Source organism: Heterocephalus glaber, unplaced genomic scaffold, assembly GCF_053883595.1.
Source record: "Heterocephalus glaber isolate CG9 unplaced genomic scaffold, H.glaber_assembly_v1.0 deba00001600, whole genome shotgun sequence".
Lineage (NCBI taxonomy): Eukaryota > Metazoa > Chordata > Mammalia > Rodentia > Bathyergidae > Heterocephalus > Heterocephalus glaber.
Window position 1 is genome coordinate 14,693,445 of NW_028258372.1, and position 18,091 is coordinate 14,711,535.

The following is an 18,091-nucleotide window of genomic DNA, read 5'->3' on the forward strand; positions in this document are numbered from 1 at the left end:
GTGTTCTTGAGTGAGAAGCCATACATGCTGAAGACATTGCAAAGATTTCTCAGGACTGTTTGCCATATCCATTCAAAAGTGTAGGTCATTCTTATGAAAAGGAAGATAACATTATCCCTACCTTATTTCTACATTATGAGAGCACATTTATATATGTAGGAAAAGTGCTTTGGATGCTCTATGGATTTTTATAGACAATTAAGTGGAAAAGAAAAAAGGAACAGATTAAGTTTTGCCAATGAGTCAGTCAAGTTTGGAGGGAAAGCAACAGATGTAGAGTGGGATGAATAAAATGTGCTCCAAATACTTGAAGAAGAAGGAGAAAACTAGGGAACCTTGCTAGATGTTTCTGATCCTCCGTGGGAGGACCCAAGAGCATCTAAAGGTGCTAAGGATTCCTGAGTTGTGTTTTGATGGGAATTATTTGATGGCAATTTTGAACCCAAGTCCTGATTGTTCCAAGTTCGCTAGAGCCAGAGTAACTGTCTTTAACTGTGTTAAAGACTAATACTCATCCTAGAATCTTTGTCTTTTATCCCAGTCAGGCCTGTGTTGAAAACAGAATTCATTTTCACTTCCTGCTCTCAACTGACATGGCTGTGCAGCTGTGCGACAGCTGTTGAGTTCCACCCCACAAGTAGCAGCTTTTCCGTGGTTGCCAAACTGGTATACATCTGGAATGAGGTGTTCAAATGACCTCAGGACCCCATAGAATAAATCAAAACATTGAAGTAATAACTTGGATGAGCTCGTTCTGACGTAACTCAATTGCAGAAAATTATTTCATGTTCATTTTTGAGTTGAGTTATCCATCTCATCAAAGCACAGTGAAATAGGGAATAGTCTTCCCTTTAACATTTAAAGAGGGTGGGGACAGAAAAAGTGATGTTAACAAATAAACTGGAATGTGATCTCAGAACTATAGAGTTCTGGGACCCCAGGAGTTTCTCTGTGAGATGTTTTCAAAGGCTTTACATTTGGGCATTAGCTCAGGAGAGTGGGAAGCCAATGTTATTGAGTGTGGTACAGGGTGGGAGGAGAGGGTGCCGATGGACCTCCCAGGATGCTGTGGGACAATGTTTTGCTCCACAGCTAGTTCTCTGCAGAAACAAAGCATTAGGCTCTTGAGCTATTTTTCAACCACTTGTTGCTGTTCTTATCACACATTCCTTTTTGGGGTGAAACACTCCATTAACTCTGGTTTCTTCTGGGCCCCTTTCCCATTTTGGTTCCTGTTAACTTGCAGAAGTAAGAGTAGATGGAAGTAGTTTAGCTGTATGTGCTCTGACCCCAGGTTTAGCTGCTGTGCATCAGGTAGCTGCACACATGGAAATATTTCTATTCCAGCACTCCTGGGCTCAACCCTAGTATCACTGCACTTTGGACAGACATCACTTGAGTCTTCACAGCACAACAAGGACTGCAGTGCTAGGGTCTCTAAGTGCTAGTCATGAGTGCACCAGGAGAAGGGCTGGAGGATGTAGTTTCTGAGAAGCTCATAAAGCCAGGATAGGTGAGAGCTAATACCAAACTCTGTGTGACGCTGGCTATGTGACTTGTCATATCTATGCATCTCGGTTTACCCACTGATAAATTGGGATGGTGAAAGCCAATTCTGCTAGGCATGCATGGTGGTGCATGCCTGTAATCCCAGGACTCAGGAAGCTGAGGAAAGAGGATTGCTGTGAGTTTGAGGCCAACCTAAACTACACAGTGAGACCCTGTCTCAAAAAAAAAAACCTAAAAAATTGCCAATATTGCCTAATACAAATGTTTTTTTCTCTCATAGCCAACAGAGTTTAAATGTGTGAAACTGACTGTAACCTATGTACTATTAAAACCTCTTATTACAAGAAGGCAAAACATTTTGATCCATCCATTTGGTACTCATTCTGACCCTTAGAGTAGGCCAGGATCAGGTGCTGCAAGCAAAATTTGACAAACCCTTAGGACTAGTGGTTTTATCTTAAAATTTTCAACTTCTTGAGAATGTATCCTGTCCCTTAGGTCAACACCCATAATCCCCTCAGTGTTTGGTGAGTGGGTTGGGGTGAGTGAGTGGGGGAGTAGGTAGGGTGAGGCGGAAAGAAGCTGCCCCGAGGCACTGACTCCAGCCCCCTTGCAGCCTTTCCAGGCAGATGGCTGGTGTGACACTATTAACAACCGCGCGTACTGCAGCTACGATGGGGGAGACTGCTGCTCTTCCACGAGCTCCTCCAAGAAGGTAAGTGAGGGTCCCGGGGAAAGGGGAGAGGCAGTAGCTTCAGGACTTGAGGCAGGCTCTTTGACTAGCGCCCCTTCATGGTGCGTCACACTTGCTTCTTGGCCCAGAGAGAGGAAGAACGAAGTATAATTGGAGATTGTTAAGGGGCGGAATTAAGAGTATTGGTATGTAGCACAGGTTCTTAGGAAATGCTGGTGTCTTAAGTTGTCAGTCCATCAGAGAAGCAATGGCTTTTTTTCTACTGAAAGCCTCATACCTGCTTATGATTGTCCAAGAAACTTCTCTGTAGACAGGGAAAATAACTGTCTCCACCTCCTTGAGGACTGTGGATCACCAATAAAATGCTACCCAGTTATTATCCATCCTCAGAATCCAATAGTCTTTTACACTGTCTTATAAATATATTGTGGCCACATTTCAAATGACAACCACAAGCCACCTGGAGCACTCTTTGGACCACGTCCTGAGCAGTAATCCTTTTCTTGATATTTTTTATCCCTATTATTCTTGGCTCCTTAAATTAGCAGATAGGCTCAAGTAGAACCTGTAAAATTGAATAGGCTAAAGTTTTGTAATAATATGGGTAAAAATCCAAGTACTCCAAAGGTATTTGAAATTAGTTGGCCGATTTGATGAATCAGAAATAGCAGATGTTATTTCCTTCCCCGTAGGAGTCTACACAATAAAACCATGCCTACTGTGATCACCGAGACAGTGACCTGAATACTACATCTCTTTCTTGCTAATACTTAACTGATCATTCACTATGTACTGGGGATTATTCTCACCACTTACATGGGTTAACTTATTTAATGCAGTGCACTTAGGAGTTCATTATATTCCTGTTCAATTTGGCCCTATTTTGCTCTGAAAACCAATAAATCCTGAACTAGGAGAAGCAGTTCCAGAGCTTGGACCACAGGTCAGAAATCAGGCCAGCTAGTTTCTAGTCTTACTTGTGAAACCAACTGGTCAAGAAACTCATCTCTACAAAAGGAGACAGGATTACTTAGGAAGAAAGCAAGCATTTGTCTCCCCATCTTACACCACAAACCTGGGATTGATCTTTAGCGATTGTCAGTGCTTGTGGCCAACATACACAAGAATTAAGATTGTAAGGGGACGTCACCACTCTGTTGATGACTAAGTCATGTTACTTCATCTGTGCCAATATGCTGGGAACTTTTCCCAAACAACCCCACCCATTCTCCAACCCACTTGCCCAGTCGCCAAGCCCATCTGTCTCTTCATCGTAGTCGGAGAATTGCTGTGTGTGATGTGCCTATTTATTTTTAGCTCTTTTGGATGACAATGGCCAAAGGGTAGAAGCTTTGTCACTTTTATATTATTTTTCCAAAATGCCAAATTCTCCTTGATGCTGGTTATGATCAAATAAGAAGTAGTACTTATTTGGGGGATCAATATAAGCTGGAAGATAGCAACTGTTGCTGGGCCATCTCTGGCATGGGAAAGGCATTTTACATAGAAGAAAAGTAAGAGAGCTACAAACAATGGATGACAGATGCATTATCTCACCAAGGTAAAACCTCATGCTTTTGAAGATATCAAAGATGATCCTACTATCCCAAGCACAGAGGGAGGAGGAATCAAAAAGCTATGCCATAGGGCTGGCGATTTACCTCAGTGGCACTATGCCTGCCTCACAAGCACAAGGTCCTAAGTTTGATCCTCTGTACTGAAAAAATAAAAAAATTAAAAAAAGCTATGCCTTAAAGTCTTGGCTTTTTATACAGTACTGTCATTACCCTGGGTTAAATTTCAACCTTTGGCCTTTCGCCTTCCCTGTACAAAGAAACATTTCAGAGCAGGAATTTCATAAAGATGAAAACAACAACAGAAATAATGATAGCTGAAGTACTCCTAACGGTAGTTACAGGTATCTGGCAATGTAAGGTCTTATACCCATCAATGTATTGAAACCACACAAACACTCTCTGGAAGTAGTCACTGTTGTCTTTCTCACTATTTACAAAGAAAGTAAAGCAAGAAAGGATTCTCTTGCCCAAAATGGCAAGGTGTGTGAGAGTGCCCAGTGTTAACTTCAAATCTAAGATAATCCTTCACTTCCTCCTGGACCAAGTGAGAAAAGTGAAAGGTGGTTGAAAATTGTGAAGCTTGTTGCTAAAAATGGGTTATTTCACCTTCTCTTCCATTCCTCTAGGTAACTCCATTTGCTGCTGACTGTGACCAGGATGAATGCACCTGCCGGGACCCTAAGGCAGAAGAAAATCAGTAACTGTGGGCTGGGCTCCTCCCTCCTCTGCCCTGGAGGCAGTCCGAGAGAGAAGCTTCCATGGAGGGAGACAGAGGGCGAAGAAAGAAGAAAGGTCATGAAATGCAGGAAGTAGAGAGTGTGAAGGATCTTTTCAGAAATGCGAGAGTATATTTTTAGATGCCAACAATTGCATCCAGTCACTCAAATAGGGAAGAATGATAGGCAAAAGCTTCTTTAATGTGGCAGGTGATGAACAGAGGAAGGAGAAATGTGATAGATAAACAAGGACTCTCCATCTAGATTCTGCCCAGCCCCATCCTTAACTCTCGTGCTACTCCCCATTCTGTACCTTATCAACTACTCAGCCTCATCCAGTGTGTAAACCATTATCAAAATACTAGAAGAGAAGTTTCCAGGGACATTCTGTTAATAACCATTTCAAATGAATTGTCATCTTTCAGGGCTTGTCTACTCTAATCTGGCCCTTTCCCTTTCTTTTATGTAGTCTCTCTTAAATAATGAGGTTAGTTATTAATTCTTTATAAGTATTTAAACATAATTATATAAATATATTATATATTATATTTTTTGCTGTTTATTAAGCTAAAAATTATCCATTGTTCCACACATGCTGCTGTGAAGTTCATGTCCAAAATGGATGCTAAGGCTTTGAGAACAGAAAGCCAAGTTCTTCTGCCATCTTTCTATGAATAAGGATTGGCAGGCTGAATGGGAATGGAGAAAGAGCCAGGAAGAGAGAAGGTGGAATTCTGGGTGCTAACATGTCCACCAATTATCTTTATGACGTGGGGACCAGGGCCACTCGAAGGAGATGGCAGTTGGAATGATAATACCAAGAAACACAGAAAGCTTGCTGTTAGTGCCCATGGCTAATGGGTCCAGAAAAACTAGACAGTGATTTTTTAATATCCATCAAAAGAATTTATTAGCTTCTCCATACTTCTCAGAACTCTCAGTTAGAGTTAGTGAGACCCAGTATTTCTTCCACTCCCATCTGTACCTATCCCAAGCATGGCTGTCAGCCCCTCAGTCATTCAACAAGTTTGCATGAGGATTCATCTTCTGAGTACCTGTATCATGGGGGCTAACATATTCTTCACAGTTGGGCTGTGGTCTCTGGCCATCAGTCACAACCACATCTCCAGTTGTTTATTTTCTGGGGAATAATGTTTTGGAAATGATACAGGAGAAGGTGAGAGGAGATGAAAGAATAAGCAGGATGGAGCAGCCAAAAGAGGTCACAGAGAGGTACGGTTCAGGGATAAATCACGGCTGAGAAAGAGGATAGCATGAGTCCAGGAGGTTCAAGTCCAAGTCTCCAAAGAAGACCAAAGTGGATCCTTTGAGCAATGCAACATCTGAGTTGAATTCTATGCAAGAGTAATGCATACAATCTGACCCAGATTGTTCACTTTGGGCAAGCTATGGAAACACATGGAGCAAGGGTGACACTCTGTGGGAAGAGAGAAGAATTTCAACTGTTTAGGATCCATCTTGTTATCTTTACCCTCTCTTGTTCAGGAGATGGACTGCACATGAAATGACCACATTAACCCCGCCTCTCTTTACGTCCTACGCCTGTTTTTATTTTTTGCATGAGGTCTTATTGTAGTTTTCCTATAAGTTTCTGGATTAGGCCTTAGGTGAAAAAAGAAAGGATCCAATTTTTTTTGATGCCCTGTCTGATCATCTTATGAAGGGCCAACAAGCCTCATTTTCTTCAAAGTTAATTCTCCAATTGAAAACAAGAGCAGGAAAAACAGAGCTCAGCTGCACACTGTCCATGTCATCTGCTCTTTGCTCTGACTATTTTTTCTACTCTTCCCTTCAACATGGAAGCAAGAAGGAAAACAAAATGTTATTCATTCCCAACAAAATAGTACCCACACTATTATGTAGGAAAAACATTATTCTAGAATTAAATTACAAACATATGGTTCATACACCTTTTTATCTGTACTTGGAATGAGGACAGCAAAGTCACTGGGTGGGGAAAGAGCAGAGCAGAGTTTGCCCAACTGAAATTTCTTACCCTCTATATGGTCTGGTCGTAGGGGAAACTATAGCCTAAATAACATTCATTGTCTGGGTCACATTTACTGGCCCTAGGACAGACAAGAAACATTTATTTATGGGAACCTACTAGGACTTAAAATGGAAAGGACAGTGGAAAAGTTTAGATTCTCTATTTTTTCAAAAAACAAAGATGAAAAAACACATTGTAAAATTGTTTTCTTGGGGAACAGATCCAAATTCCTGGGCATGTTTCAAGCTCTGCCTTGGGCAATCCTGCCCCCAATTGAGGGAGAAGAAGAGCTATCCTAGACATTGCCCAGCTCAGGAAGCTGCAGCCTCCACAGAACATGGAACCAGCGGTTGATGCCCATGTGTGTCTCTCTGTTCAGTCTCTCCATAAGAGTAATAATGACCACATTCCTGAGTCATATTTCATTTTAAAATATTTTTCACTCTATTAACAACATGTGCAGTTCACAACTACCCAGGAAAAGGTGAGAGGGCAGTTCTTGTTGTGTGGGGAAAGCCCATTAGGCTGAGAGCCACCCAGCTGTAGTCAGCTGTGGACATTTGTAGGTGCCATGTTCTTCCAGTCCTTGTCCCCAATTCCTAGTGTTGTGAGGAACTCAAGTTACTCACAAAGTCAAAGGAGTAAGACACTGTGGTCACAGATTCCAAAGGCAGCAGCTCACACTTGTTCCATGTGGTGATTTGCATTCTCCTGCTCTTTCCCACTCATGGAGTCAGTGAGGGCCTTTCCCAGGGGCTCCTCTGTCTGTCTCTTCATTCCCAACCACTTTTGTCTCTTCTTTTTCCTGATAAGTAGGGGCTCTGGTGTTCATGTTGCCTGGGTGTGGCTGACCCTACTGACTGGCATGACAGCCTCCAAAGAGATACAGAAGAGGGGTCTCCATGAGGAGAACGGGTAGATACCGGCAAAAAAAGGAAAGAAGTAAAAAGCTGTGTTTTGGTCGTCTCCTTCCCTTTTCTCCATCACAAGCATCGGACTTGGCACTTCTGTTCTGTGTGATCATATTGAGTGTGTCAGTGAGCACCCCAGGGGATAGTTTGATTGGAAATATAGTGAAAGGAGCTGATCTACTGTATTGTAACGTAAAACAGCTATAGCCAGTTATTTTGTAAGATTATAAGATGTTCATTAAAAAAATCAGCACACAAAATATGAAGTGCCTTTGGTGTCTTACTCTGTTTAAATCATCCCATCATATTTTAGTCACTCCTTTGGTCTGTACGAGGTCCAGACATTAGTCCTTGGTTAACTGGTTACTTGACCATTCTCTTCACCTATTTGAAGACCAGTTATTGAGTAAAAAAGATTAACATGAAAATTTATGAAAAGAGCTGACATGTGAAAAAATAGAGTGTGCAATTGTAATGTCAGGTGCCTCGTGAGTTTTGAAACAATATACTAGAATAATTTGTAGTTCAGAGGAAACAAGCATCCTCCCTGTGGAAGATGGTCAGTGAAGGATGTGTCTGATTTGAAAGATAGAAATGGGGGTTAGAGAAAGCAAAGGACAAGTTTGAAGATAATGGAGGTAGGAATGGGAAAGGCTGAACATTATTGGACATCAGTGAGGCATTCAGCTTAGCTAGAAGGTAAAAGTAACCTAATGTATGTTGAGCATTTGGTAAACATAGTATTATTAAATTTTCGCAACAGATCTGAAAGTTGTGCATTTTCACTTCACAGATGAGAACACCAAGCACTATTCTGGGGAAGAAAGTTTTCCAGGTCACACGACTAAGCTAGGTTCACACCTGGTCCATGGGACACTAGGGGGTAGGGAAGGAAAAGAAAAATCATGATTAATAAGAAGGAGAGAGGGAGAGAGCAATGTCCAGATGATACCTCTGCAGCCTATAACCAACCATACTTGTCACTGATCAAAAAAAAAATAATAATAATAGTCACAAGGAGCAGGGTTTTACAAGAAGAGTGTATATTTGCTTTTTCTATAAATTTGGTTTGAGGACCAGACAGATAATTATTGGAAATGTCCTACAGCGCAGTGTTCAGCTCCCTGAAGAAGGATTCTGCAGCTGGGGTCAGCTTGCCCAAGTGTCATGCCAGGCGCTACCTGGCTGCTTGAAGGGCTGGGTGGACATCTCTCCCCTCATCTATCAGCCACTTGGGAAGTCTTGCAAACTAGGTGGAAATAGAAGCTTGGAACTTGAGGGGGAGGTTATGGTAAGAAATAAACATTTTGTAGTAAAAATGATTACTAGCTGGCATTTTTTGTGATGGTTACAAAATGCTTCATATGCTTTATGGCTACCCATAGGCTAAGCAGAGCAAGAAAAGCTTTGATTTTTCCATTTTGCAGATGAAGAAAATGGGTGTCAGACAGGTTATTGAAAAATTTAAGTTCCTGTATCTAAGTACAGGTTGGGATTGGAATCCAAATTTTCTGCTCTCAAATGTGATGTGTTTTCTATCAAACCATATTTAGTCCACTATTGCCAAGAGTAAACACAGCCCCCATTGCAATGGGAAAGTTTAATATTGTTTACTTATTTGTTTTAAGGTAGTTATTGCTTTCCTTGTGGCTTTCTAAGTAGCTGAGTCTGTTTCCTCTCCTGCCTGTTGTCCATAGAAAATTGTAGGAAGACTGAAAGCAAACTTTTTTGAGCACTCTTCCAGGCCCCTCTCCTCATGCCAGACCCTGAGCATAAGCAGATGCCCTTGGACATGCCAGTTAGGACAGCTGGACAGAAACACCTGGCAAAGCTGCCTTCTTCTTAATAGCTTCCCCAGGGAGCATCCTGGACAGAAACTATGGACTTCTGGTTTCCATTGACTGACAAACTTAAATGACACAATGAGTCATGCATGAGCTAGGAGACATGCTACTCCTAGATTCAGTCCTTGCAGATGACGAGAAGCTAGCTAGGTGAGGGAAAAATAGATTTACACTTAGAAAGAGCTCCACTGCACCTGGGAAGCTGGCTTTGGGTCATCTTTTTTTGTCACCCCAAGAGTACTGATTCTAGACTCCTGATATTTTGATTTTCCAATGGTAGGCCCATGATTATCTATGCCCATAAAGTTCCACATGTGCCTTGGATATTTGTCCTGGAAAAAGGCAAGACTAGTTAAGAAAATATATGGTTATTGTCAAGGGTGCTGCAGTCTAAACCTCTCTAGGCTTGAATGGACATTCTGGGCAGAATCTAGTGTGGTGGTCAGCACACTGAGGTGTGCATGGTTTGCTCCTTTTAACTCCTTGCTGGTGACCCTTTTTTTTGTTTCCTTATCCTGTCACTGGATCTTTAGGTTATATTGCTAAGTGTTTGTAAGACCTGCTAGAGCAATGACAGAGTACGTTCTTGGAAGAAACCTACCAGTCTAATCTGGCTAACATTTCAAATGAATATAATAAAACATTTCTAAGCTCTGAAAGATACTTCAGAGTAACAGCAATATTTCTGAGTAACTGCAATTTGGTAATGTTTTTCAAATCAAATTTTCTTCTAAGGATAATTTAATATAGACAAGCTTCCTCTTCTTTGTCTTTGTCCACATAAAAGTCACTTATTCTAATGAAAAAAGTAAATAAAGAGAGAGTGTTGACTTTTTAATGACTACCTATCATACTGTATCAATTTGCTTTTTCTCTCCTTAGGTAACTGCTATCTGAAAGCAGTTGACTTTTGAAAAATATTTATAAACATATAAGTCACATTTAAATCTTATAAAAGACTGTCAAAATTAGAAAATTTTCCCATACAACAATTTATGTGCAATGCCAAGTATTTTCTAACTACTAAGCCAACTTGTGTTAGGGCACAAATGCCTTCCAAGAAGTGACATTGTTGGGAGTGGATCAACAGCCATTTAAATGAACTCTAAGACAGTTTTTAAAAGTATTCTCTGTGTTGGAAAATACTGCTTATTAACTCAACATGGTTCATGCCTTCTCTACCTTGATCACTGACTTGGCATAGTGGAGCTGGGGGTGAGGGCGACTCACTGTGGATCTCAGTATGTCAGTTGAATTGGTGGCCTACAATCCACAAGCAGCATCACAGTGAGCTACAAGGATGAAAATCCCAAGCTTTCAAGGCTAGAAACAATCTGAATTTGGATCCTGACTCCAAAACTAAGTAGATAGTCATATACTTACCGAGTGTTGGCCTTCTAAATAACTAACTTCTTATCATTGTTTATGAGTGTAAACTGTTCTCTCAGTAAGTTCGAGGGGGGGAAAGAGCAGAGAACTGCCTTTATGTGAATTCTAAGCACCATATTTTCAAAAGCACCGTGCTACCCTACCATTGGAAGGTTTGTGAGAAGTGTGCCATCACTAGCTGTCTTCTCAGGATGGTTAAAGCAGATGGAGACTCAGGAGTGGTTTGTTTTCCAGACGTTCTAGCCCACTGATTCAGAGAGAAGCAAAATAGATTTGTAAGGTAATAATGGTAAAGCTTGGTGCTGAGAAAAAGAAAATAGCTAAAGAAAATGTTTTGGAATTGGAAAAGAATATTTGTAAACTCAGTTGAAATTTACCTGGAAACTTGCATTAGTTATGTAGAAAGTAGGTTATTTTTTAAAAAGACAATAGAGTTGGTGAATTTCTCCAGTTTGTAGAATAGCACTGTCCAGTGCAAATCTTTACAATGATGTGAATGTTCTATGTCTTCCTTATCCAATGTAATAGCCACTAGGCATGTGTTGCTATCTAGCTCTTTAAGTGTGCCTGAGACAGAAGAACTATTTTCAAATTTTACATAAGTCCAATAATTTAAATGTAAATAACCATGTGTAACTAGTGGCCACTACATTGGGCAGCACAATTCTAGATTACATATGTAGCATTCTACTTGCTTTTAAAAGATACCTTGGGGTTGGTTTTTAAAATCATGCTTCTTACATCTCATGGCTGACAGAAGTCTACATTAAACTCACTTAGATATCTTGGGTTATATATGGTATTTTAGGAAAACAATGTATTAAAAAATAATCTAAAATCTGTACCTACAGAAGTCTCAAACCATCAGTCAGAAAGGTAAAAAGAAAAAGAAAGACCCCATACTGGAAATACCTGCTTTTATATAATTTACTTAATAGATAACAGAGCACAGTTACAACTTGTGTCTAAATTTGGGGAAATCAGGCTGTGATTGAAGAGGAGTGAAACACTTATATATATGAGACCTGAGAAATGTCAGAGAGGTGCAAAGGATCCTGAGATGCCACAGCCAAGAAGTGGCAAAGCCGGGATTTGCACTCTAGCTCTAGAGTCTGTGTACCACCCCTCTGCGCAGTGCTAGCATATTCCATTTCCTAAGCACAGAGATTAGATTTGTAGGTTGTGACACAAAGATCCTCACAAGACCATGTTATTCACTATGATATTTCCTTCAATAAGTCATCCTATCTGATTATACATCAATCTACTATTCAGAAACTATCTTCCAAAGCTGTACATTTTACATTGGGACTTCTTTGACTTTAGAGAGGCCAAAAGTGCTTACATGCTGGTAACATCATAGTTGTATTCACTAAATTTTTATTGAGCAACTGAGTTGAGGAGGCACTAAGGATTCGGTAGTGAACTAATCAGACCAAGTCTCTGACCTCAAACAGCTTGAAGAGAAGTTGAAACAGACAAACTGTATCCACCACGTAAGTACATACATCAGGTGGTGAAAAGTGCTGTGAAGAAAATAAGGTATGGTAAGGGTGAAGGGTGGCTAGGGCCAGGAATAGGTGCTAGGTTTTGAAGGGAGATCATGAATACTTTGGGGATACATAAAGGAAGTGAGAGCGTGTCAAGACTCATGGCTTGGGTATCACCTTCCTATCTTTCTCAGCCATCCTCCTCCTTCCTAAATGCCCTACTGTCCCCTGGTTCAGGCTAGAGCCACCTCCTGGACAGACCAGGGCAACAGCTCCAAGTAAGGCTCCCTCCTCTCCCACTTTTCCCTCTGGCCCATCCTGGCACGCCGAGTCCACATCATTCCCGCTAACATGCAGCTCTCGTGGAGTTACACATTGCTCAGGGAAATAAGTTTGCTGTCTCTGCCTGTCAGTAAAAGTCAGCCTCAGCACAGCCAGCCTTTTACACTGAGCACATCCTCTCCTCATCCCTGTGGAGGGAAAGCCGCCCAGGTCCCAGCGCCCCCATGCGGTGCTCACTAGGCTCTCTGAGCTGGCCTCCTGCCCTGAGCCTCTTGTGCCAAAACCCTTGCTCATTTTCCCTCCAGCTCCTCACATGCATACTCCGATTTCATGATGTCTTTATTCATCATCCTTTCACTGAGATTTACTGTTTCTGTGGCTCCTCATTTTCCTCTCTTTAGATAATGAATATATTTGACCAGTTCTAAATTAAATGGGTTTTGCTCTTTCCCTACCGAGAACTGTAAACTCTTTGAAAGCAGGTAAACTTGGGGCTCCCCTAAGCCTTTTGGTGGCTTCTGTGAGAATTAGAGAAAAAAAGAAAACATCCCTTTATCAGAGTAAAGCAAACCAGTTTCAGAGACCATGGCTTGCAAATCACAATAGCAAGAGTTGGATTTCTTGACACATTTACCCTTTGGACCACATATCCTTGGGCAGGACACTCCTCACATTTCTACATGATGGTCCTGGAAATGTTATCTTATTCACTTTTTGGATCTCTGGCACTGCCTCACAGGCGATGATGAAACACTGAAATGTACTGAATTGATTACCCACCAAGATTTTATGGGTGTAAGAACCAAAAGAAAAGGAGATGCTAGTGAGGCTGTGGGAAAAAGGAACCCTTCTAAATTGTTGGTGAGAGTGTAAATTAGTTCAACCCTGTGGAAATCAGTGTGAAAATTACTCAAAATACTAAAAATAGCAATTTCATTCAACCTAGAATTCCCCTTCGAGGTATCTTTCCCAAAGAGCTAAATGTATCATACTATAGCGGTACATGAATACCCATTTGTAGCAGCACAATTCATAATAGCTAACTCGAGAAAGCAGTCTATATCTCCATCAACAGATAAATGGATAAAGAGCATGTGAAATTTATACACAAAGTACTCTGCTATAATGAAGGATAAATTTGAGTGTTTGTAGGAAAATGGGTGCAACTTGAGACTATAATGTTAAGTGAAACAAATCAGAAACACAAGCCTAAATATTGCAGAGCCTCGCTTTTATGAGAAACCCAAAGTATAAATAAAGAGCAATATAAAAGATAAATAATAGGAAACAGAGAGATAATGCTTTTGCAAATGGTAAAGGGACCAATATAAGGAGTGGGGAGGGAAATGGGGAAGGTGACATAAAAAGAAGTAAGGCGTGTTATGTACATGTACGGACTCCCCACAAAGAATGTAATAATTATGTACTGCAAACATGTCCTAGTAAAACTAAAGTTAAAAAAAGATTTTTTGTTTCTGTGTTTGGGGTAAGAATGAATGGTCCTGTGGACACCTGAGCTCTATCCTCTGACTTGTTCTTTAATGACAATTAATGAGCTGGTGGTAACACAAGCCCACTCCAAAGGCTGACTTTTGAGCGCATGTTATCAAATGACTCATTCTGAGATGAACATCAAGTCAAGATTTTTCAGGCAGTATTATGTTAAGGCATGTTATGCCAGCTACTAGATGTGCATACACATCTCAGGTGTAGATATGAAGTCCACAGGAATTGGAAAAAAGTAACAGCAACTGTAACTCGGGCAAGATTAACAGGGACTAGAAAGCAGCTTGGCCTAAGATTAAATTGGGTGATTTTGAGCAAAGTGAGTAATGGCTGGAGATTCAATTTTCTTATTTGTGAAATGGAAAAGTGATAAGCCCCAACTTAGAAATTATTTGCTAAAATGAATGTGAAATGACTACAAGGAACTGGCACCTTATAAACAGTTGTTATGAGTATCATTAAACTAGGGAAACAGAAATATCCATGGTACGGATGGAACCAAGGGAGAACAAGGTAGTGTGTATGGGTGTGGGATAGCTCTTGAATTTCTACCTACTTTTTTGGCCTAGCATATGAGTTATTCTAATAGGGTAGCTAATATTTCTGTGTGTCTCTGTCTCTGTCTCTCTCTTTGTCACACAAATACACCACAGATACACACACAATTGAGTGCTATATGAACTTTTGGCTATATTTTAAATATAATTTCCTTTAAAACAATGTCATGTCCCAATTTGAGGCACCAGATAAAATGGTATGTAACTCTGATTCCAAGTATTAAAGGAGGGAAACTTCATTAAAAACTATGTCATCAAGGCAATGTAATTTAATCACTATTTCAGGAAAAACTTCTAGTGCCAAAACGTGTCCCAGAGCTCTGCCTTAGGCAGCACACTCAGTAATGAACAGTCCATAGCCACACAGAACCATTTCGGAGTTGAATGGTTCACACTATGAAGTAGGCTTCTGTCTAGGTATAAATGAAGTTCTCACAGGTACCAAGGCATCTGTCAATTTCAAGTGATCCTTTGTAGACAAATAGGTGCTCACTGAAAAGTGCAGACCTCAGAGTCAAGATCTGGTTTGGAATCGTGACTCAAGGAAGCCTTGAAGAGATGAATGTGTCTTTTAGGGCCCATGTGTAAAGTGAAGGCTGAGTTTAAACTTGTTAGGTTGTTGTGCATATTCAATCACTTAACACAGTAACCCTTCAAAACACTCGGCAATACAATGTTCCTTGTGACTTCCTGTCCCATAGTATCACTGGAGCTCAATCATTATGTATTAATATCTGTCAATAACTATTTATTAATAAATGAATTTCTTATTTTTCAGTGACCTAAATCACCCTGTTAGCATATCAGGTGTCTTCAAAAACATCTTATCTTTTATTTCCGGTTTCTATTCATGCACATCTTAGTTAAAGTTCATGCACATCTAAGTTAGTTAAAGTGTAGGGTAAAATGAAATGGGAGACCAAAGGGTTGATTCTGGAAGAAGGAAATTAGGCGAAAAGTCTGTGGGGAAGGCAGATCAGATTCTGGCAGTATTTGTTTCCAGGCTCCCAGGGGAACCAGACCTCCAGCCTTGTAAGAAACCTGGCCAGCAGGCGACCTAACTGTTGCATTCTTATCAGGTTTTCTATGAATCTTCTGGTTAATGAATGTTTTGTCTAACTATTGAGCTTCCTTCGTCTGACTCTGCTTTGACCTTAAGCTTTCTTTGTATTCTCTAATCCCAGCCCTCAGTGTCTTGCCAAACCCAACCCTTCACTCTATTTGTGGCCTTGGCTTTCCTGGCTCCAGCATCTTCCCACATTTCAATCCACTGCCATCCACATTCCTACCACTAACATATGTCTTTTCTTTGATCAAACTGTAAGGGCCTTGGGTTCTCAGGTCCATCTCTCCACAGTGACAATGCCACTTTGAAAAGGTCAGGAAAGAAAGGAAAGGAGAGACCTGAACTTGTGCAGAGATAGGTGTTCTAAGTGTGTCCTCATACACAGAAAAATGTCAGTCTTGGAGTTCTGGGGGAAAGAAATAATTTGTAGATGAAGGTTCTTTTGGCTCTCGGGGGAGTTTTCCAAATTTCTTCTGGGAGGCCCCCATTTTGTGGCCGGTGGTAGGAAAACCTACACCTGGGAGGCCTGCTGGTCTTTTCCATTCCTGTCTTTATCCTAAGCATTCCTGAGAGGTACAGGCAGTCCTTGCTAGTGGCCTGGCCCCAGGCTCTGTGAGAAGCAACTCAGCTACACTCAAACATTCCAGTTGCTGCTCAAACCCAGTGGCACTTCATTAAGTCCTGGGCCACACCCTCTTCTCTGAGTGTTTGCTGGTTTGCTGTGGCAACCAAATACCCTTTCTGTATGTTCCCCTCTCCTTGCCTAACTCCAGTCAGCTCCATCACCAACACCTCTGTTGCGGGCCTCCTCTAATCCCTTCCTAGTTGCCAAGGGACACACAGGCTACAGGAAGAGGACCGAAACATCTTCCTCCATCTGGTACCGAGAGTGGGAATGTTTGGAAGGTGGGAGGTCTTAAATGACCTTCATAGTCAGGAGTTACCATGGTGTAGACACAGCTGATCAAAATGGGTGTGTAAGAACGTTTCTACTCTGTAACTCTATTGACATCTAAGTAAATTGGATGATATGCCTGAGAATACGGCCACATGAGTAGGTGGGAATGATGGTTATACTTGAGGCTGGTGTCAGTGTAGACCAAAACTCAATGAGATACGAGGCTGGAGGATCTGGAGTTCTGTTTCTCTGTGTGCCCATAGATACCCATCTCCCGGAGCTTTGACAGTGCATAGGCCTACACTCAGTCACTGCCAGGTAGAAGCAGTGACTGGCACAGTACTAATGACCTGAATGATGCAGCCATACTATACATTTCACTGCTTGCAAGAACTGCATGTACCCCCCCGCCACAAATAAACCCAATACAAAGAAAAAAACTGTTCACTCAAATGTTGCTGTTAGTTCAGTATTCTTACCATCTGGAACCGGTGTAGAAGGGGAAGTTATCTCAGTGGGCCAAGTGGCAACACTGCAGAATCTCATGCTCAATAACCATGGAGAGGTTACTTACAATTTCTGAGTTTCCTCATTTACAAATTGTATATAGTGATAGTTATCTGTCCTTAGTGTTGTTGGGGGAATTAGACAAGAGAAGCCATCTAAAAGTACTTACAATGTTCCTGGCACATAATAAGGAATTAATAAACATTATTTGCTTTTAAACACAGCAGTATTTTCAGCAACAGAAGACATTTCATATAAAATAGTGAAACATCTTTGAGAAAGTTCCACATCAAAGATTCAACAGGATCTTTGGCACATAATCAAAAGGATGCATAATGTGAACTTGGAGCATGTTTTCTTGCTATCCAACCATGTTGTTAAGAAAATGTATCTGGAAAAGAACAATATTGGTGAAATGTGCAGTTCCATTTTAGTGTCTAAGGAACTCTAAAGAGGGACCAAGAGTACCAATATTATTAAGCACTTACTAGACATGTTTCAGGTATTGTTTTAAATATTGTCTCATTCAATCCTCAGGCTGTTTGTAGCACTTAGCAAGCTATTGTGTCTTTCCTCAAACCCATCCTCTCTACTCTGCTTTGTAATGCTGCTGTTGAAACATAAGAAAAATCGATTTTTTTCCTGTCAGTCAGTCTCATGTTAAGCTTTGTCAACAGAAGGCACCAGTGGGACACTGGAATGTGGAAAAAGGAGCAGAAGTGATTCCTTCCTTTCAGCCTTCTGTCCTCTTCAGCATCATCCTGCCAAGGGCTCTTCAACATGGCAGCAGCAGAATGGTCCAGTCTCCATCATTTTTGTGTACTTGAAGCACCAACCTCATCCCCCAAACAAGTTCCAGCACTAGGCAAATGCCCTCTTCTCCTCTAGGGCTTCTAATATCTGCTAAACCAAATTCCTCCTTTTGTCCCTTTAGCCTAAGGGACGGTGCTGCTTTCTGCAGTAATTGATGATACCTCTGTGATAGTGAAGAGATACTTGTGTTGCAAATACTTTTGCTTTTTCATCCTGTTATATCCATTAACTAATCCCCTATATTAAATTCTCTCTGTTTAAATCTTGGCCAGAGCTTAACTGATACACTGCAGAAATGGAAGAATACTTTGAAATCCCTTT

At 41.0% G+C, this 18,091-nt stretch overlaps 2 protein-coding genes across 5 annotated transcripts in view; one reads left to right on the forward strand and one right to left on the reverse strand.

The window, feature by feature from the left end:
- Pappa2 (pappalysin 2) overlaps positions 1 to 9,894 on the forward strand; it is a 592,890-nt gene extending 582,996 nt beyond the window's left edge. For all 3 annotated transcript variants that reach the window (XM_087194134.1, XM_087194135.1, XM_004853387.3), the window contains 2 exons: positions 2,126 to 2,224; positions 4,407 to 9,894. In XM_087194134.1, the coding sequence (XP_087050260.1) occupies positions 2,126 to 2,224; positions 4,407 to 4,481 (174 nt within the window). In that variant the 3' untranslated portion in view covers positions 4,482 to 9,894. The remainder of the gene's footprint in view (positions 1 to 2,125; positions 2,225 to 4,406) is intronic.
- Astn1 (astrotactin 1) overlaps positions 1 to 18,091 on the reverse strand; it is a 372,600-nt gene that overhangs the window by 61,204 nt on the left and 293,305 nt on the right. The gene's annotated exons all lie outside the window — the stretch shown is intronic.